Source organism: Lissotriton helveticus, chromosome 5_1 (assembly GCF_964261635.1).
Source record: "Lissotriton helveticus chromosome 5_1, aLisHel1.1, whole genome shotgun sequence".
NCBI lineage: Eukaryota > Metazoa > Chordata > Amphibia > Caudata > Salamandridae > Lissotriton > Lissotriton helveticus.
This window is the reverse complement of record NC_136065.1, coordinates 2,030,687,788-2,030,710,389: the sequence shown is the minus strand read 5'-3', so window position 1 is coordinate 2,030,710,389 and position 22,602 is coordinate 2,030,687,788. Positions and strand designations below refer to the sequence as shown.

Below are 22,602 nucleotides of genomic sequence, written 5' to 3'. Positions count from 1 at the left end.
ATCTTGGCGATGATCCTATTTCGCCTGGACTACGGCAACGCCCTATATGTCGGCATCCCAGCGTATGAGCGCCGTCGTTTGCAGCTCATTCAGAACCAAGCGGCCCGCCTTATCCATAGGCTTCCTAAATCTAGCCATATTACTCCCCTGCTAAAGGCCCTCCATTGGCTTCCCATAATGGAACGTTCGCTCTTTAAGATGGGCTGCTTGATCTTCATGTCCCTAGCCGGCACTGCCCCTGACTTTATTAGGTCCAAGATCAAGGTGTACGTTCCCGGTAGGAACCTTCGCTCATCCACCCAGTTCCTCCTTGCTGTTCCTCGCTTCCGGAGGAAGAAATTTGGGCCCTCCAGTTTTTCAGCCCTTGCTCCCCTTTTCTGGAATGCACTCCCTTTCGCGATCTGATCCACTCCTAGCTACTTGGATTTTCGAGCAGCTCTTAAAACCCACCTCTTTTCCCTAGCATACTCCTCTTAATTTTTTTCCTCCTCTCTCCTAAGGGCCAGTTTTTTTCTGTAGCGCCAAGAAACCGCTTGGTAGTTGTGCGCTTTACAAAACCCTTCCAACTTCAAATTCCAACTTCTTGATCCGGGGACTGCTAGTACAGGTACTGGTTTCCTGTAAGAAGGCCCAAATTCCTTTTCATCTGCTATTTTCTCTCTGACCAGATCCCCAATCCTAGGAATCCAGACAGATCCTGCTGGGACAGGTGGTTTTTCTTCAGTGGTCGATGGCCTCTGTAATGTGTTGCTTAGACTACTTCGTGTTTCCTTTAAGACCTGCAAAACAGCCAAACGGTCTTTGATATCAAAGGGTTTTTGTTCTACCACTGAAGTATGACTATCGCGGTCTTCGACCATCATTCTAGTACCAAAAAGGATTTCATATGGAGTGTCAGTCAGTCAAAACAAACTTTATTTGGTTTGTTACAACCATAAAAGTCCTATTATTGCAGGTATAAATTCCCCCACAGAAAGATTGTCAGAATATGTCGATTCATATATACAACCTTTTGTCCAAAATCTACCAGCCTACATTAGGGACTCTAAGGACATCCTGTCAAAATTTCAAAATCTGACATGGTCTGAGAATATGCTTTTTGTAACAATGGACGTGACAAGTCTATATACTTGCATTAAAAAAGAATTTGGAATGAGAGCTTTAGCCTTTTTCTTGGGACAAACGACTGCAGATCACAGATTACACAATGAGGTGCTTATGGAGATGACTGAAATTATATTGTCTAAAAACTTTTTCCTCCATGATTCTACATGGTTCCAACAAATACAGGGTACAGCGATGGGATCCAGGTTTGCTCCCGCTTACGCTGGCCTATTCATTGGCTGGTTCGAGCGGGAGCACGCCTGGGGCCGTCACTCGACAAGGTGGTCAGATTACATCATTTTTTGGGGCAGGTACATTGACAACGTGATTATGTTGTGGAATGGGCCTGCCCAGGAGCTGCTGACTTACTTTGATTTTTTGAATGATAACCCGTACAATGTAAAACTGACCATAGAATACAGCGGACAACAAATTGACTTTCTAGATGTAACCTTCTTTATTGAGAATAACAAGATTAACAGCAAAACACATAGGAAAAGTACGGCATGCAACAGTACTCTGCATTTTAAAAGTTCACATCCTCGACATGTGATCAATAATATACCATATGGCGAAATGTTGCGGATGCGGAGAAATTGTAGCACTGAGGACAGTTTTCAGAGAAACATCAGGGAGACTGAGGAGCGCTTCCATCAACGAGGTTACCCTCAGAAAATACTCAACAGAGCCAAGGAAAGAGTAGCCAAAATAACTAGGGAAAGTACATTGGAAAACAGGGCCCCAAGAGAAGACAAGAAATTCCCATTTGCTTTCTCTACAAAATTCACTGATGAAAACAGTAGGGTTTATAATACCCTAAGGAAACACTGGCACCTCTTGACAGAGATCCCAAGTATCAAAAATGATCTTCCATCCAAACCTAAAATCGTCTATAGGCGAGGTTACAACTTGAGGAACATGTTATGTCCCAGTTTGGTGACCACTGAAAAACAGAAACCATGTTGGCTTCCACCAAAAACTGTGGGGTTCTTCACGTGCAGAAGCTGTAATGTATGCAGTCTGGGAAGGGACAAAACGAAAACCTTTTGTTTCAATACAAACAAAACACATAAAATCAAGCACCTCAAACTGTAACACAACTTTTGTAGTGTACATCATAGGCTGCCCATGTGATAAAATCTATGTGGGCAGTACAAAACGACCCCTGAAGCAGAGGATTCAGGAACATGTCAGGGCTCATCGCAACAATGACCATAAATATGCGATGACATTTCACATGCAAGACAAGCATAAGCCAGAGGACACATTATGGTTCATGGGGATTGATCATGTCCTTTCGAACCCCCGAGGAGGTGACCGAACTCTAGCTTTAAGAAACTGTGAAGCAGAGTGGATATGTAGAATGAGGAGTGTTGAACTGGGACATAATTATGACGACGAAATGCACTACCTTACTGCATAGTTCCCTTAATGAGATCAATCTATAACTTCAAATTTTTTCTTCAACTGACACCTGTGTGTCAATTTCAGTGCTTCCCCGAAACTTTAATTCCTGTATGTCAATATACATCATCAACATTAAGATCAAAATGTGTCCTCTTCTAATGTCTGGTTACACTTGAGGATGACACCAATATGTTCTGTATCTTTTACATATTATTTGTTGGTTGTATCTTTTGACACATTATTGAAGATTAATGCACTAGCTACAAATTGAGGCGTAATATGTTCGGAATGTCTTTTGGGAAATCCTGTAAGATATGGTCCAAACCGTTGGTTCATGTGTCATGTATCAACAACCCGATGGAATTAACCAATGCTTGTCTTCTGTAAAAACGTTTTTGATATGTATGTGTCAAGATCTATCTGTAACATATTGTTCTTACATATTGTATTGCCACCTCTCCATCCACACGGGGTTATTGTACAATAGGATATCCAAGATGGTTCTTAAAGGGAGAACTCTTCAGGGGGGAAACCCTTGTATTAATTTCTTCTTCTGCCTCCCCTCAGTTCTCTTGTCTCTGAAACCATAGACCATACAATACTTGGTATATACACTTAAAATGTACACCCCCGTTATCCTCTATTAGATCAGGGTCGCATCAATACGTAGAGAAAAGTTCTCATAGTTCCCTAATCTAAAACTTACTTTACACGGCTGCCATGTTATATTTTAACAATTGGCTCAGAATGATCTATGACAAACATATTCTTCACAATATGGCTCTAGTATTTTATGAAATACCCATAGAGGTAGGGATGCCTATAGCTTAATTTTTCACATAATTATATAGTTGTGAGAAATTATCTCTGCTAATTAGTTGACATACAATTATTTTCACAAAAACCAAATATTGTATAAGAATGAAATCTAACATCAGTGACAGTCCGCCTTTTATTTTACAGACTTTGAAATGGCATAGTAGCTCCTAGGGAGGACACAGGTAAGGTTGCCTATCGCCGTTTTGGGTTTATATTACATGTGCCCAAACCAAAATGGCCGCCGCGATTAGATACAAGTTTAAGGATCGTCGCTGAGGATACGTTTTTCATTCTCTATAATCCGATTAACGTATTGAGGATTGCTCTCTTTTCTGGGCGCCCTCGCATTAAAATCTTTGACCTAGGGAAGTAATTTTATTCCCATTTTTCTTTATAACACATTTGCCCAAACCAAAATGGCCGCCGCGAGTAGATACATTATTGAGGATTGTCGCTATGAATTTGCTTTTCATCATTTCCAAGTCTATTTATAGAGTAAGGATTGTTTTGTTTCTGAGCTCTCTCATGTAAACATGATTGACTTAAGGCAGCATGTGAAATCTTAGTTCTGACCCAGAACGGGCTCCGTTCTGACACAACATGGCGGCCGCATAGCCTCATTTGGTGGTCTAACACTCTAATCAAATACTTACACAATATGGCCACTGCGTTTTCCTCCGTTTTTTCATGCGATTTGAAACCAGGTGCAGGGAATGAGGGATAGTTTACTATAGTATATAAAGACAGCACAAAATGTTAGTCCTCTGCCGGTATTTGACGGAGGAGGACGTCGTTTTGCACGTTGTTTCATTGAGCCACGCAGGAACCAGGGGATGCTGCAGCTTTCTTTATCAAGGTAAAGGGAGTACTTACACAGATTAGGTAGGGGAACGTTAGGGATCTTGAGCCTCACAGATAATTTTGGCCAAACAAGAATGTTAAATTAGTATAATGGATATTCGCTTTTTATCCTTTCCTCCTTTATCCTAAGTAGAGAAGGGGAGATTTTTTTGATGAGATGCTATATAAAAACAGGAAGCTCTAAAAATATATATATATTTTTTTTCTCTGACTTATTTAATCTTGATTTTTTTCTCTTCTTATTTCTTTAGAGTTTCTTGGCAATAGAACAACTATATATTCTTTTATCAATACGAAGATATTAGTAGGTAAGACTTGTATGTTGCTCAGTAATATCTACTGGGACGTAGTAATACACTACAGTTGGTTTGCCACATAATGGCATGTTAAATAAGGGTGTCCATGGGATTATAATTCAGGTCCTCCGCCCTCACACTTAGGATCTAAAAAATGCTCATATTATCCTTTCTCTTGCCTTTCTTAGACGATAGACGGAGGTCCCCACTACCTTTCTACCCTGGTTCCATTTTGTGGAGTATTATCCTCATTTTGGATGTAAGTGTCAATTTCCTGCCATTCACTTATAGTTTCAGACCCAGCTATTGCTCCTTTAGACTAGGAGTGTATGAGACCCTCTTATTCGTTATTATGAGAACTTATAGACTCTTGTGTGTTTCACAGGTGGCTTGATTGTACAATATTGAAACACCTTACACTATGGGTGTGACTCGGTGTTAGTCTAATCCGAATGGACCTATAACGCCCATCAGAAAAATAATTTGATCTTCCGGAACAGAATCCTAAACGGATAGGTGTCTGATAAACGTGGTAGGTCAAAAGTTTTTAACTTCACTCTAGTCATTGGAATCAACAGTGGCTTTTTGAATGTGTTTATATGTGGCTTATCCCCTGTCCTCCAGTTACTTTTCATTAATGATCTCTCGTTAATCACTCTTAGATGCCACATGAACCATAATATAACCTTACGGATATACTTACGCATCCCTTCAACAAGGGGAGAAGATCCAGGGACATCACCGTTAATGACTATCTTGGTATGATCACTTTCTTGTGTTAAATACACTTTTGTTAGCTTCTCTACCATGCCACCTTTCTTTTGACTTTGGGGCTCTCAGTCCTTAAACTTTTACGGTGACCAATAAGCCTGGGCGGGGCGGGCAACCATATATAAAGGGACATGCCGATATGAAGAATAATATGCAAAAACCAGTAACATGTTTTCATTTCGAAACAGTATTGTCCCTCCTTATGTAAATGGTAAAAGACATTAATGATGCAACTGAGGACTATAAATGAGATTTTGTGGTGTTTTTTAAACTGGACAGAAAAACTCAACAAATGACGTTTAGTTCTTAAAATTAAAACAGCTAAAAAACTGAGTTAATAAATTTTCTGTCTAAATACAATTCAGTCAATTTTAGATATACCTTAGCTTGTTGGCATTGTGAATATAGGATTTGTATTAGACTCGATTTTTGTCATGTACTGTTGATGAAGCCTGGCATTCTTTGTTCTAGCCTAGTTGCTTTTTAAAGAGTTATTAACTTAAGTTTTAACTGTATGTCTTGTATATTGTCTTTTTTGTAAACAGCCCTGAAGAAGTCCCTTGAGGACGAAACGCGTCGGCTGTAGATCCTGTGTATACCTTTTTCAACTGAATTGAATAGAAGAACTTTCAAGAATACACGAAATAGTTGAAGTGATCATTACTGTTTACCCTATTAGAGATAACAGTTTACATAAATATTCAAGTGGTGCACCTTGACTTTTTTCAAACCATAAAAGTACAATTTACCTCTTATCCTACTAAAAAGAGAAAAATTAAAAACAACAACAGATACATAACACGGCGGTATCAAAAAAACATACTACTTCTCGATATACATATAATTGACTATCATTTTTAAAATCGAAGAATTATAACAGTTAAATTAATAAAATCACTTAATTGATGCCTATACAACAGCTCCTTAATCATGCAGCACTTACTAACCTTAAACATTAATTGTTTCACCCTTATTTAATGTCGAGGACTTGCATTATTAATTTTTACTCTGTGCATTTGAGGAACACCTTAACTTTATTCATATATTTCCCCAGGGCACAGGCTATATCTAAATTCCCCATTTCCACCAACAGATTAGCGGCTTGCATCCTGTTTGTAATATTATAAATTTTAAAAATTGGACATAAAAACTCCTTTCGTATATCTAAAAACCACATACAATCTAGTAGAATATGTATAATATTGCAAGTAGTGCCTAAAGTGCAAGTGCAATCACCATTACATCCTATCATTTGATTTCGAGCTCCATTATTAGCATAACATGGGTTTATTCCAATTCTCATTTTTAGGACTTCCCTCCTTAAGCTATGACTTGGTAGCCGGTCCACATAGGGGAAATGTTGGTCAAGCTCCCAGGCCGATGTCATGTGGGCTACCGAGCTTTTTTGTAATAGGTACTTCCGATCATAAGTACAGGACATATCAGTCCCTTGGAGCCTTAGTTCTTTCTTACCTATTATTATGTGGTCTAGCAGCGGGAAAACCTTCAGTTCGAGCACCCTATATGCCTTACTTATTGATGCTCTGGTCTCTTTTGCCCAGGGTAGCTCGCTCGTGGCAATTTCCTCTTTGGCCCACTGGGAGATTTTAAAAAGCTCCTCTGCTCCAAATCGCTGCCAGAATCGTACAAGGGCCATACAGGCAGTTATCGCCCACGAGGTAATTCCCAGCTCAAGCCTTGCCGCCTGTACCATAGATGATTTAGGCAGCGCGAATAAGCTTTTTAGACTATTTCCCTCCTCTCTATCCCAGGAGGTCTTACTACTTAAGTAAATGACTTGGGCTCCATACAAGAATTGAGGGGGCACCATTGCTTGGTAGGCTTTTAGGACCGGTCTATCCGACATTTCTCCATAGAGATTATTGAATCTTTTTAAGTCTTTCACAGACGCCAATACCCTCATTTTTAATGCTTGTAAATGAGTATACCATTTTAGGGTACCAGAAAACCACATTCCCAAGTATCTATAATCAGCTACCCTCTCAAGCAATACAGTGCCCAGGTACCAAGAAAACTTTGTTTTCCTCCTACCGAAGCAAACAATTTTTGTTTTCTCCATGTTGACTACTACTTTTTTGCTTGTACAGTATTCTTTGAATCGATTAAATTTTCTTTGGAGGCCTATCTCCGTCTGATCCATGATTACCAGATCATCAGCATAGAGGAGGCACGATATCTGGTTTCCTCCCAGTTTTGGGTTCGCCCCTCTGACCTCTCTTAATTTTTGGGGTAGGTCTGATAAGAACAGAGAGAATAGTAGGGGGGCGAGTACACACCCCTGCCTTAACCCGTTCCCGATTTGGATTCTCTTCGTCAATCCTCCCTCCTTATCCAGAATTATCTGTGCCCAATTTTCTGTATGCAGTGCTTAGATTAGGGCTAGCAGGTCACCCTATATTTCATACCCTACCAATGTTGACCACAGTTGCTCCCTGTCCACCAGATCGAAAGCTGCACGGAAGTCCACGAAACAGCAGAATAATTTACCCCCCTTATCGATTGACTTCCGTGCAATGGACCAAAGAGCAAAGCAGTGGTCAACCGTTGAGTGGCCTTCTTTGAACCCCCCCCTGTTCTGGTTGTACTATCTGTTTGTCATCCACCCATTCCTTTAGTAAACCCAAAATTGCTTTAGAAAAAACCTTTTCGCCTATATCCAAAAGGTAGTTTTTTGGGGAGTTTACATCACCTTTTTTATGTATTGGCCTGACAATAGCCCCTTTCCAATTATCTGGGAAATTGCCTGTGTTTAAAATTCCTTGGAACATATTAGAAAAAAACTCCGCCCACCATTCTATGTTCATTTTTATTATAATAGCTGGTAAATTATCAGGGCCTGCAGCCCGTGTTCGGTTTAATTTGTTTATTATACCTCTAATGGCAGCTGGGGAGAAGTGTACTTTTGTTTCTTCCCTTATTCCAGGCCAGACATTGGCTGTTCTTCCCTCCCTGTTTGGCCATTTACCATAGATTTCTTCCAGATAGGTCACCCACTTGTCCTCTGGCACCGAGCAGTGTAGGGTTCCTAAGACTTTCCCCGTGCATTCCTGTATTAACTTCCAAAAGCCTCTCACATTTTTTTCTTCAATTGTCTCAAGTAAATTCCCCCAACATTTATCCTTAAAAATCCTTTTTTTATCTCTAATAGAGGCCTTATATTTTATTTTTAATTTCCTAAGTTCTATTACCGCTTCATCACTACAATTACCTCTTAGGGGTCTCTCCTGTTTTCTGATACCGGCCTTTACTTTCCGGCATTCGTCATCAAACCAATGGTTGGTATTACTGGGGTATGGTTTCACATTATTTACTGATTTATGTTTACCGTGCTTTAATTTTATCCTGAGGCATTCCACCAGATCCCTATTGTATCCTCATACCAGGTTATGCCCTCCTCTGGTGCTAGGTTATCTAAATTCACGGTTAACTGGTGTGCAGTTTTTTTATGTATTCATCGGTAATTCTCGTAGTGAGTCGCTTGGGGTATTCCACCTCTACTGGTAGCACTTTTTGTCTATGCGGGGCGCTATTTACCTGGAGTTCTACCTGCAGTGGGTAATGATCACTACCCTCCACCCTGAGAATTTCAAATTGTTTAATTAGATAAAAATTCCAGGCCTGTATGAATGCGTAATCTATTGGGCACATTTGTTGCCCTACTTTAAAAGTACGATTCGCGGGCCGGTCTGCTTCCTTTCTTCCATTCACGCAGACCAGACCCATGGCCCCCAACAGTTGACCAAGTTCATCATCTTGAGTTGAGATGTCACAACGGGGAAATTGTGCAAGCTCTATTTTATATACTCCTAGCAGATCCCTCAGCCAGGGGTCCGTTTTAATGGGATTTAATCATATGGAGTGATTCCACCCAGAGAATTTCTTGGCAGGTTATTAAGGCTACGTTGGACACTTATTAGATGTTTGACCCACCCTTCACCCGAACCTAATACCCTAGCTGTTATAGATTTCTTTATGTCACGTTTTTTTTTCTCTCCACAACCAAATTTCCCTCAGGATGGAATGGACTCGAAAACCGCAATGCAACGCCCAAATTGGCCATGGCCTCCTTGTAAGCTTTTGAGCTAAACGCAGGACCCTGGTCAGAATGTAGCGTGCCGATTGGGTATGTGCCGATAAAGACTTCCAAATGAATCTGTCCTAGTAGTAATGGGACCGCATTAGTCTATAGCGACGTCGGCATGTAGACAGTCTAATGCTGTCTAACAATGGTATCTATACTGGGCTGGCTACACAGTAGTCTGGTGGCTTTCTCTGCTGCGATCTCTGTTGCAGTCAGGGCAATTAATTGCAAATTCGTGGATGTGGGCATTCATTCCTGGCCACCAATATGTCTCCTTTAATTCTAATATAGATTTAGAGATCCCTTGCTGTATCAGACCCTCTCCCATATGTGCTTATTGAATCAAAGCACCTCTCCGCCTCCTGTTTGGAATTACCCTATCCCCCACTCCAGGGAGTCGAGCAAAAGGAACGGAGTTGGCATCAATTATGTATGTATATTGGAGTGGATAATTTAGAGGTAATGCTGCACCGCTGCCTTTGCTTGTGGCATTGACAACTGGTATTGTTTCGCCGTCTATTTTTGTTTTTGAACGAGTGATTGCAGCTATGGAAGCCGTTTGCACAGCTGTCTTCGCGGCCTCATCAGCGAATTAATTCCCTTCAACGTGATCGTCATCACGCTGATGACTCAGTGTTTTGTTCACGTGAGTCTTTTGTAGTTCTTTCTGTAATAGAATGACTTGTTCCCAAAGCAATTTATGCTTGATTGTGCCACCTTTTGTGTCTTTGAAACAGTTTTGAACCCAGTTCTGCAAGTATTCATTGTAAGACTGGACGCAGTATTACGAATCGCACACTATGAGTGTGGGGAATTCGCAATCGGTATTCTTAAGCGCCATCTTGAAAGCCTGTAGTTCAGCTCGCTGAGCTGTACTGTCTCCTAGAGATTGAGTTTTTGTGACCATGGGTCGGAATTTACCATCGCGCCAGCGACGTTTAACAATTGCGCACGCAGCACTACAAGCTTGTTTACCCCCAATTGCGGGCTGGACTGTTCCCATGAGGCACAGGGTCAAGACTGATTTGCATATGGCTGGGTCCAAACTGGAATGGCACGGGGAGCACAAAAATGATGGATTTAGGCCCAGATCTCTGTACTGGGGTGAATGTATGACATTGTTCTGCATTCTGTCCATCAACTGTTGTTATTGTCCTTGTTCTGTGTCGATTGGGTAGGAGGGTAGTGTAAACAAATCTAAGATTGTGTTCAGAAGTGATGCAGAGCGAGAGAAGAGAAAGTTGTGATAATAGCAGGAATGGGGGAGCAATGGTGGCAGTGAAAATATGGTAGAGATAGGAAAAACAGCATTATGAGACTGCACTGTTTGTAATGAGAAGGAGCCCCATGAGAGGTGTCACTACATTTTCTGTCATGTGCTAGGCTCTATGGAGGCCGCAGGGATGTAAAAAGACATGATCTACAGGGGATACTTTGTAAGGCCTTGTGAGCCCCAACGCTTGTACGTACTGCATTTGGAGGCCAATAGCGGCGGGCAGTACCATCGGTACCTCTGCGAGGCACCGGACCGACGGGTTCGTACTCAGTCCCTCAGTAGCCTCTTCACCTGCACACGGCGTGGGAGGTGACAACACCCTCCCGGCGCCTTTATCATCACGCAGAGCGGGGCGGGACCGTCCTGCGCCCGTCATTGCCAGGAAGAGGCTGGGCAGGGCCACCCCCCTTGGTTTTTCGGTCCTTGTCCGTGCTATACAGAGTCGACACACAGCAGGCTGAACCATCAAACTGTGAGTAGGAAAAACATCACCTGTTTAATCTTAAGATTTGTCACAGAGCCCTTATACGACCCTGCTGTATTTTTGTTCTTGAAACAAAGAAATCGCAAAGGAGAGCAATACATACCTGTTGACCCGGTTAGGGGCTACATGTTTAAGAGATGGGCAGGAAAAAGATGGTGGCTAGCAAGAAAATAGTGACTGACTCATTAAATAATCCCAAGCGGCCCACCACCATTGACAGCTATCTGGCATGTGCTGTAGGAGCTCTAACTAAATAAATTGATATGGCAGAACGGCGCCTGTCGATCATCTCATTGGTCCGGGACGAAGGGTCTGATGAGAGGGGGGGTGTGCTACTAGCATAAATACTATAATTACGTGCGAGGGTATGGTCAACAAACAAATAGACCAAGTCAAGCAAGTAAGAGTTGATAGGGCCCACAACGACTAGATCCCAACAACAACCAGAGGTGAACAGGGACCGCTACACATTACCCCGGAAGTGACATCTATAAGGACAGAAAGGGCACTGAGTAGAGCCCAAAAACCAGCCGCTAAACGTAAGCGAAAGTCGCGATCACCCCCTGAATCCGAGATGAGCTCATATTATTGGGAGAAGGCTCTGAAGACCACAATCAAATGGACTCACAACTTTGGACATGAGTTTGGGACAAATGATCTACTGTTAATAAAATAGTAAATCCACTTAAAGAAAGGCTGTGTAGGGTAGAGGAAGAGATGAAAAAAATTAATGAGGGTTTCGGACTCCAACAGGTTGAGAACCGTAGACAATTAGGTAAGGATCTGTGTGTAATTCCTAGTGGCCAGCCCTCCAGTTTGGAGGGAGCCACTGCATCCAGGACAGATGGACCCAGACCAGATGTGATAAGGACCAATGATAGATCTAAATCCAGCAGTAACGCTACTAGGGGTGGGCGGAGGACAGTACATCACCAAGGTCCTAACCAACAATCTCACAGCACTGAGAAGAGTTCATCCCCCACAAGACCTAGTTACTATTAATCTACCACCCGCAAGTTGTCCATATGTGGTAATTTTGGTTAATGTTCCACCACTTAATGAAGGGTCTATGGAAACCACAGAATGCTTGACTCACAAGGTTGTTCAAGCAAAAAAACACCTATTTGCTCCTAGTAGAGTCAATAAGATCTTGCTCACAAGGAGAGTAAGGTGGATTGACCCATTGGCAAAAGATTATAGGGGTGACTGAGTTATAATCAGTTTTAGAAGCCCCAGTAGTGCAGGAGGTATTCTTAATAGGTCAGGGATTAAACATGTCGAGCTTGCAGCAATGAGTATACTCCCATTGGGTTTTTTTAATCACCACCTGAGGGATATTGACCAAGGCCACAGGGGCGTATTGGATTTTCAAACTGAGAGGCCCACCCAAAGTTCGTACCCCTACTGTGCCCCGGCTTTTGTAATGCAGAATAGATTTGAAGCACTGAGTGGTCTAGATGACAATGAATGACTCAGTACCGAGCCACGTGGTGCAGAGAACTTTAATGATCAGCAACCTTTGCATGATATGGATGTTTCTAAGGTTAGCCATCAAACGAAGCAACCCATGATAACCAATATACATATAGCGAGTATGAAGAACTCTACTACCGAAAGGACGGTTGTAGATGGAAATGGCATAATTAGTAATGACGACGATCCTAATGAATGCATAATGATACCACAAATAAATTGTACAGACATTTTATAATAAAGGTTATGTTTTTGCTACCTGGAACGTGCACAGGCTGGCAGGCAAGGTCCAAATAGCTGACTGGGTTACTTTTATCTCCAAATATGATATCATATGCTTACAAGAGACCTGGTGTGTCAACCCTATACACGTTGAAGGGTACTCCTCCCTTTTTTTAGCAGCTATTAGATCACAAGCTGGTGGAGCAAAGGGGGCTTATACATTTCGTGTGTCTAACAAATTATCTGTTAACATAAACAAGCATTTACAATGCAATAGGTCTCGCAGCATTAAAGTTTGAGTTATTGGCATTGTGTCTGACAATGCCAATAGTTTTAACTTTTGCAAATGTGACACCTATAGCATTTGTAATGCAATATGTGTTGTATTTATGTGACTTAGATGTATTGATATTAACTTGAAATTTAACAACTGAAGCTGTGAAATCCCCTTTCCTGACCCATTCAGATACTGCTTAATACACATATCACATTTTTAACCACAGCGTGCTCTTTCACAAAATGTCACTCCAGCAGCAAAAGAGTCACCTTAGACCTTGCATTGCAGGCATCATCTCTCAACGAATGCAAAACATGACCTCTCAAATACCTCTCTTCTCTCCCAGTAGTTTTGGGAAGAAAAAAAACAGTAAAATTTTATATGCCCAATAAAAACTTCCACACCAGTCAACCTCCACGCAGCCCAACCAGAACCAAGACATAGGTAAAACATTCGAATATGGGGTCACCACATAGTTCTTTGTGTCCAGGATACTGTTGCTCCACTCCTAAAGCTCATTTGACAACCTAAAATTACACCCACCTACCATTAGATGTTCCAGTGGTTTGATCTCTGCAGTTTAACACCCACGTAGTTGACTACAAATCCCAAAATGCAAATTACTAAACAGATCAGGATCATTCTATTCTTACATGATAAGGGACAACTTGACAACGCATTCTCGATGTGCAGGCTTGCTTCGCTTCCGATAAACCACACACTTGAAAACAATCATCTGAACTGAATAACGTGGCACACTCACAAGTTGGAGCCAAGTGGCACAACCATGCACGTTTTTGCTGGAAAATGCCATTTCTTTTTTTTCTCATGCTCCCGAAATTCCACGCAAAAATCTGATTAATGTGCACAGTGACATTTTGAAGGTAGAGCATATCTGTTAACTTGCCACATGCCAAGAAGACAATTTTCAGCAATTCCTGATTTCAGCACTAACGATACTGGTTGAAAGGCAAGCTTGTGACAATGGGATCAGTTGGCGGCAAAACTGAGACCTTTCAAAGATGTCCACTGACACCTGATGTTAGTGGGAACTCAAAATGAAAAGCCGTTGCTGCTTCTGGAAGGATTTTTCGCGTGACGTGCCACTGAGCTCCCCGGATGCGCACACAAGCAAGGCGTTCCTGCTCACAGCTTGCAATGCATGAGGCCTGTTCCAAATGTCACGGCTTGGGGTTTTTTTTTTGCATCGGAGACATTTCCCCAAGTGGAATTACTTTAAGTGCTTCCGCATACCTGAAAAAGACCCCCTGTGAGTGTGAATGTACCTGATCAGTGAGGTCATCATTTTAGGAAACTCGGTGACTTGCAAACAAAAAAGAGCCAACGTGTAACCCACAATGGCATTCCTGCAATCGCAGACGATTGAGCCACCCAAAAAAGAAAACATTAATTGTAACGAAATGTATGCATTATTGAAGAACAGAATGTTCGGCAGGTGCGCGTGCAGTGGAAGCACCAGTCAGGCGCCCAGATACGCTAAATCTTCCACATGCCTTCAAATCAGTCCTCAGTGGGTTTAAATTCTATCTGGTGATCAAACGTAACACACAACTTCAAGGACAGGGAGAAGAAACAAGGAAGTCAGGCATCCTTGGCCGTGACATGGGCGGAGCCTGTGACGCGGCCGGAAGAGGCCGGTGTTGCGCGTCGATGCGGGGCTCCCATGAGGAAGAGAGAGCCCTGTGGTACCGGTGAAAATGCAGAGAAGTCCCGGGTCCCAGGAGGGGGCCTGGGTGAAGTGGAGAGGCGGGGTGTGTTTCGGCATCGCACAGCGCACCGGACAGCCGGTGAGTGGGGCCCGCTAGTGCGCTTAGGCATGGAAAGTGGGTTGTGAGGGGGGGATGTGTGCGCGCGTGTGTATGTGTGTCTGTGTGCATGCGTGTGCGTGTCTGTGTGTATGTGTATGTGTGTCTGTGTGTGCGCGTGTGGCTGTTGCATGTGTGTGTGTGTGTGCCTGCCTTCGTGTGCATGTGTGTGTTAAGGGAATCTGAGGCAGGGGATGTGCACGGCATGGGCGTGCGCGCCCATGAGGTGCAATCGGCGCGCGTGTCCGAACCCGGTCTCAGATTCCCAGGAGACTGATAACAATAGTTGTCGAGCTAGATGCATGCTACGCATGCGCACTCTAGCTCGACCTAAAAAGGTTGTAACAGTGGGTCCCCATGCACAATTGGTATGGCTTAGTAAAAAGGATGGGAAGGACTTGATAATTGTAAATTTTTATAATAATGTCTTTGATTTCTCAAGAGGTAACCTGGTAGCATCCCTTGATCAGGGCTTGTCCCTCCCTTGGTCCAGACTCAACCCCTCCTGCCCTGCTCCAATCTCAGCCCTCTCACTGCCCCTCTCCATATTTGGCTCCTCACTGCTCCTCTCCATTCTCATCCCCTCACTGTCCCTCTTCATTCTCATCCCCTCACTGTCCCTCTTTATTCTCATGCCCCTCACTGCCCCGCTCCAAACTCACCCCCACACTGCCCTGCTTTATATTCAACACCCTCACAGCTTCACTTCACACTCAATCCCTCACTGTCCCTCCCCAGTTTGAGCCCTCCTTGCTCCCCTGGTCCAGACTCAATCCCTCCTGCGCTGTCCAATCTCAGCCCTCTCACTGCCCGTCTCCATATTTGGCTCCTCACTGCTCCTCTCCATTCTCATCCCCTCACTGTCCCTCTTTATTCTCATCCCCTCACTTTCCCTTTTTATTCTCATCCCCTCACTTTCCCTCTTTATTCTCATCCCCTCACTGCCCGCTCCAAACTCACCCCCACACTGCCCTGCTCTATATTTAACACCCTCAATACAGAGTATGTTATATTCTGGGCTGGAGATTTTAATTTAATTGCATGTGGAGGACCTAACTCCATTTCTCGTGGTCACCTAAATGTCAGAACTGCTTAGCCAGGTCCTCCCTGGACTGGAAACTAGCATCCTAGGACCGGTTTCGGGGTTTCACCCCTCTTCAGCCAGGATAAATTGATTCCAGTGGCATGAGCGCAAGAGTGATAGCCCGGCGGCAAAGAGCAAAGAGAAGATTAGTACCCTTAAAAAAGAAGACAAAGGCAGTGGAAAAAAGGCTGGATGGAACCCCAAACACTGTGAAGAAATTGAGAGAAGAATCAGTAAGCCCCCTAGATGACAGAGTTATAGCAAGAAATAGAAGGACAATGAGGTCCCCAAAAAATGGCGTAAGGGTGGGGGAGGTAGCAAAGGTAAGGAAGGTAGCGCCTTCAAATAAAGGAGAAGTTAAGGCGATCAATTCATGGAGTTTACCCCAGGGACAAATGAACACAAACAAAGTAGTAGACAGGGGAGAGACCTCGGTAAAAAGAGGAAGGGAACGGTATGGGATGGAGGAGATGCCATCCGGTACCATTCCTGTAAAGGGTGTGGACAATCTGTGGCTATATCTCGAACCCGTGGAGTCAGAGAAAGGGAGAAAAAAAGGGAGGAAGGTTATACCCCTAAATCGCTCCCAACTCGTATACTCCTTCGCTAAATGTCCTAGTCTGAGGGGGTTGGGAACAAAGGATTTAAAACAAGTAGGCTTTAGTAATGATATTGACGGAAAAGAATTTACTATGGTATTATTGTACTCAAGCTTGGTGAAAACAGCAATTGTGAGGGTGGAAAATGAGATAATAAAGGAAGGTATAAGGTTGATACCAGCTAGGGAAATAGAGAAGAGGAATCAGCAGGACAGAACCTTTTTAGCTTGCCACTCAGGCTTGGGAAGAAGACAGATAAGACTGATTTTAGGCGAGGGAAGGGCAGGAGAAAACATGAGAATGGTAGTTGAGAACCATGGGACAGGAAACCCGTGGGGTGACTGGTCCCTTAATGACAGCTGGCCAGGCGCCCAATTTGGGCAAAATTTCGTAGATGACCATCTCAGCAATGTTGATTAGGGAGGAGGGGCGTCGCATGGCATGAACCTGTTATCCTGGAATATAAATGGGCTAAGAGGGGAGTTAAAGGTAGAAAGTATAAAGACCCTAGCCCGAGGTGCTGAAATAGTAGGGCTGCAGGAAACCTGGCTATGCGACAATACCCCCGTTTTTGAAGGTTTTTTACAACTACATAAGCCAGCAAGAAGGAAAAGATTTGGTCGTCCTGCCGGGGGCATTATGACGCTTGTCTCGACTAAGATAGCAAAAAGGGTCACGACTGTAAATGCGACTTGCAAATGGTTACTGGTTAGCAATGTATCCTTGCTGGGCTCGGAAGGGTTATATGATCACATGATAGTTGTAAATGTTTATATGCAATGGGAATCAAATGAAGACTATGAGAGTGAAATGCGATGTTTTGAACATGATCTGGATATACTGGGTGAAAAGTTCGGAAACTATGCAATAATCGTAATGGGGGATTTCAATCATAAATTGAACCCCTTGAGAAATGATCAATGGTTCAAAGATCTCTTGAGCTCAAATAACATACCCGCAGCATCGTTTCCAAATTGTATAATCTCTAAACAAGACATGAAGTTGGGCAAACTTTTGGGGCAAAAAGGACTGTTTTGCTTAAACGGCAGATGGAAAACAGACTGTCCGGCAAAGCAGACCTTTAAGTTTGGTTCCCAACTTTGTCCGATCGATTACGTATTTATGCAAGCGTGGAATTTTGACCTTATCAAGGGGTTTCAGATAACCCCTCGTGACGGTAGTGACCACAATATTTTGCAATTTGCATTAGCCTGGGGACCCCTAAGCTCTAGAAAACTGGTGCTCCCTCAACAAGTAGAGTACGCTAAACGGCTGACAACAAGATTAACTGAGCCGTATATGGAAAAGTTGGTAGGATTCCAACATAAAGTGGGTTTGGAAGACGCTAGGACTAAGAAAGTGCCGTGGTTCGAGAAAAAGATAAAAGAAATGGCGCAGTGCCTCAAGGTAGACCTAAAAAGCAGGAACTCATATATCACTACAAAACAATCAAAGCAAGGTAAACAGCCAAGTTGGTTCAATGAGGAGTGTCTAAATAAGAAAAGAGAAATAAGAAGAGAAGAAAGAACCCTGAGAAAAAAATATGATCCAATAAGACACAAAAACCTAAGTGACATGAGGAAGGATTATAAAACGTTAGTTAGAAACCTGGAGAGGATATTCAAAGAGAAATGCTGGGCTAACTTGCTGGAAACTATTGAATCTAAAAACTTGCGTAAGTTTTGGAATTTGATAAAGGAAGCATCAGGACAGGCTAACGGGGCTATGCCCTGTGTAGTAGAGGAAGCCGCCTGGGAAGAATATCTAGGTGAGTTATATGGAACATATGCTGAAGAAGATGGGGATATTGGTCCCTGGATGGAGGCGGTAGTAGATCTAAAACCTTTGTTTACAACAGAAAAGGTATATTCAATCATAAGAAACTTAAACCTAACCCGTGCTGCAGGTCCTGATAACCTGCCAGCAATTATTATAAAATCCCAGCAAGATTGGTGGGCGCAATTTTTCTCCTACATGTTTCTGGCCATATTGGAGTCAGGCACGATCCCTGAAAAGTGGAGGGGAGCAGTAATTAGACCGATCCACAAGAAGGGTGATAGAAAAGTGCCCAAAAATTATAGACTCATTAATTTGTTGGATATCGGGGAAAAGGTATTCTCCAAAATAATTTTGGGCAGTTTGAACGACTGGGCGGAGCGGCGGTCGATCGTGCCAGTGGAGCAAGGAGGCTTCAAGAAGGGGCATTCCACGATCGATCATTGCTTCGCACTGTGGGCTGTGGCGAGGAAGTCTATGGAAAAGCAGGGGAAGTTATGCTGCTGTTTCGTGGACTTCCGCGCGGCATTCGATTTAGTTGACAGGAATTGCCTGTGGCAGTCCCTAAGAAAACTTAATATCCCCGAGGGGCTCTTGAAAATTATCCAGGAGTTACATAAACATAACTGGGCGCAAGTCATTAAAGACGTAGACGGAGCCTTGAGTCCTAAAATATTGATTAAGAATGGCCTAAGACAGGGATGTGTGTTAGCCCCCTTATTATTTGCAATATACCTGGCTGATCTCCCATCTATTCTAGAAGTGAGTAGAAGCGCAAGCCCCAAAATGCATGGGAAACATCTGTCCTGTCTGCTGTACGCCGATGATTTGGTAATTTTTGACCAAACGGAAATCGGATTGCAAAGGAAGTTAGCTGCCTTCAATAAATATTGCTTGGCTAAACACCTGACAGTAAATATGGATAAAACTAAAATCCTATGTTTTGGGAAGAAAACCCCGAATTTTAATTGGTACCTGGGAACTACTAAACTAGAAATTGTGAACGAATACAGATACCTCGGTATTTGGTTTGAAAAGTCTTTAAAATGGGATATCCATTTAGTAGCCCAGACTGCCAAAGCCCACACATCAGGATGCGGGCTAAGGAAATTCAGCCAAGTTTACGGGGATATGTCACATAGACCATTACTGAAAGCCTATAAGGCAATGATACCCTCACAAGTGCAGTATGGAGCCGAAGTTTTATATTTGAGCGGGAAGAATAATTGGGACATTCAGGAGGGGAAATGTGTAAAATCGTTGATGTCACTGCCCGGCTCCTCCATGATTCAGGCAATCCGCTTGGAATTAGGCGTGACCTCATGGAACATACAGGTACAAGTGGCCCTTTTAAGATTTTGGAAAAGATTGGGATCCGAGGAAGTCGCAAAAGTGTCACAATGGTGTAAAGAGGAGATCTTGCATAGCGACCTAAATTGGGCCAGCAGGATCAGAATGAAATTGTGTGCACTCTGTAAAAATTTAAATGTAAAATTTGATCAGGCGACACTGTCGGTTGAAGCCTCAAATGCGGAGCTTAGAACAACAGGAAGAGAAATATCCAGGCAAAATGATATGATATATTTGAAAAAGAAAGTGTCAGTCCATCATATGATAAATAGTTGGGAGAATGATATGGATACACTACCTAATGCTGGATTAAGAGCCGAGGTGCTCCGATGGAGAATAGGGATTAACTGCTGGGTATCTCAGAGAAACAGAAAAGCAGAATTGATACAACCGGATGGTAAATGCCGCTGTGGATTAGGTACCAAGTGTGACAACCTACATATCTTACTAGACTGTCAAAAATGGGTGTCACAGCGGGAACTGTTTTTGCGACCCCTGTTTTTAAAATATGGTATAACTGAGCGCCTCTTAGCAATTAACCTACTTACCGACATGCCAAATCTTGATATAGCAATCGCCATGGCAAAATATATGAAGGCGGTAAAAAGGACTCTGTTTGAACCAAATATGGTTAGATAGAAATTGGAATGAAGTAATAGTAGGTCACGCTCTAGAAAATTGTGTCTAAAGTGGAACGCCATCCCTAAGTTAAAGCTTCATTGTATTGCTGATTACAATATTGGGTGTAGTGCTGTACGAACATTTGTCTCTTTTAATGCATCTGTGGAATTTTTTATACATGTTTTAAACTATTTATTGTAATATGTATCTTGTTTGGAGACCAATGGTCTAATAAACATACTTTTACTACTACCCTCTTCAGCCAGGATAAATTGATTCCAGTGGCATGAGAGCATGAGACTCACGTCTGAGCATATCCGTCCCACTCGGGGTGACAATGCAAAAACAACAGCTGATGGACAGAATGCAGAACAATGTCATACATTCACCCCAGTACCGAGATCTGGGCCTAAATCAATTGTTTTTTTGCTCACCATGCCATTCCAGTTTGGACCCAGCCATAAGCAAATCAGTCTTGACCCTGTGCCAAGACTGCCAAGTCAGGTCCTCCCTCGACTGGAAACAAGCATCCTAGGACCGGTTTCAGAGTTTCACCCCTCTTCAGCCAGCATAGCTTGATTCCAGTGGCATGGAGAGCACGGGACTCACGTCTGAGCATACCCGTCCAACTCGGGGTGACAAATGCAAAAACAACAGTTGATGGATGGCTGATTAGCCAGAAACCAGTCCCAGGATGCTGGTTTCCGGTCCAGGGAAGACGTGGCTTGGCAGTTCGAGCTAGACTGTTCCCATGAGGCACAGGGCCAGACTGATTTGCATATGGCCATGTCTGAAATGGGGTGGCGGAGTGAGTTAAAGAATGATGATGGATTAAACCCAGATCAGTTGACTGGGGGTGAGTGCTTGCATTGTTCAACACTCCATCCATCATCCCCTTTGGTTTTACAGAACCAATACAGCAGTTGCCATCACACTTGCTTGTGTGTGGAGTCTTCTTCGCCGGATGCAGAAGTGTTGTTGCAGTGCACAGGTTTCTCCATCATGAACAACTGTCGCTTATTTGGTGTTTGTCTCACAATCTGATGTCCATTTACCTTTTAATTCGAAGAGTTTATTCTGCAAGGAGGAATGTTCTCCAATGCTCTTCAGAGTCTGCTTCACAACCGCATCTTCTGGAGGTTTCTGGGTCTTCAAATTATTACACCTGTGGATTAGAGATCAATGCAGTAAATGCTCCTCAGCATAGTCTCCTCACTCTTGCTGCATCCTATCATCTACACCAAGGTGTAGCATACTCTGCACTATGTTACTGTTACCTGTATTTGGGTTTCTACAACAAATCTCATTGTTCTTTCATGAGACATTTCTCTGGTCCTGGAGCAGTTAGTGGTTACCAGACAGGGTCTGAGGTGGGGGCTTTCATTTGCACTTCAATTGGATAGGTTCATTACTCGTCAAAGGAAGTTATGTCTAATTTTCAATGCCTGCTGCTCGAGGTAGTAGTAGGTTTACAGCTCAGATATAGTCTGCTACTGTAATAACAAACTCAAGGTCCTGCCAGATCTACTTATTGTAGAAAAAGAATTGTAGTGCAGTCAGAAGTTAACCAAACAAACAAACCAAGTACTAGTACTTTTTGGGGTAGAGGTATGAACCACAGAGAATTTTGTTACTCTTGACTAAGGCTCCCAGTTCCCATTTTTACTGTTTTTTACAGATCAATACAGACAGAAAATAATGGGTTTCCTTTCTGTATTTATTTTTTAAAGCACAAAAGTGGGTCTTTTTGAGTGACTCTCAATGCTGTTATTCATGACTTACAACAGCTGAGCATATTCACAGGATAGGGAGTTGAAAAACTGGTTGAGATTTCCATAAATCAATGCATATTTCATTGTACATTTGTTGAATGACGCAAAACTTTTCATATAGGTGTATCATTTTATTTCATTTGGCTATTTGATGTATTTAAACCTGCCATGAATTAAAGTAGGATTGCATATTCATCGGTTGAATAACTGTGGAAATATACATGTTCCGACCTAATTGATTCACAAAACACAAAATAAATATGGATAAATACCAATATGATGGCCACAAAATAAATAAGGAAAAATACAGAAAGAAATGCCAAACTAATAAATACCATAAAACAGGGAGCCCTACTCTCGATGCATGATGTAGATACAGTTCGAATGGTACATGCAACAGTATGGTCCTACCGTGATTTTTTTAGAAGAAATACAATATTCACTCTCGTATTGCAAAATTGGCGAACAAGAGATGAATAAAG

General features: G+C 42.7%; 1 protein-coding gene across 1 annotated transcript in view; it reads right to left on the bottom strand.

Moving 5' to 3' along the window:
* The window catches only part of LOC144753957 (E3 ubiquitin-protein ligase TRIM39-like), a 382,422-nt gene that overhangs the window by 99,326 nt on the left and 260,494 nt on the right, over positions 1-22,602 (bottom strand). The window contains exon 5 of the mRNA XM_078641478.1: positions 21,404-21,513. Within this exon, the coding sequence (XP_078497604.1) occupies positions 21,404-21,513 (110 nt within the window). The remainder of the gene's footprint in view (positions 1-21,403; positions 21,514-22,602) is intronic.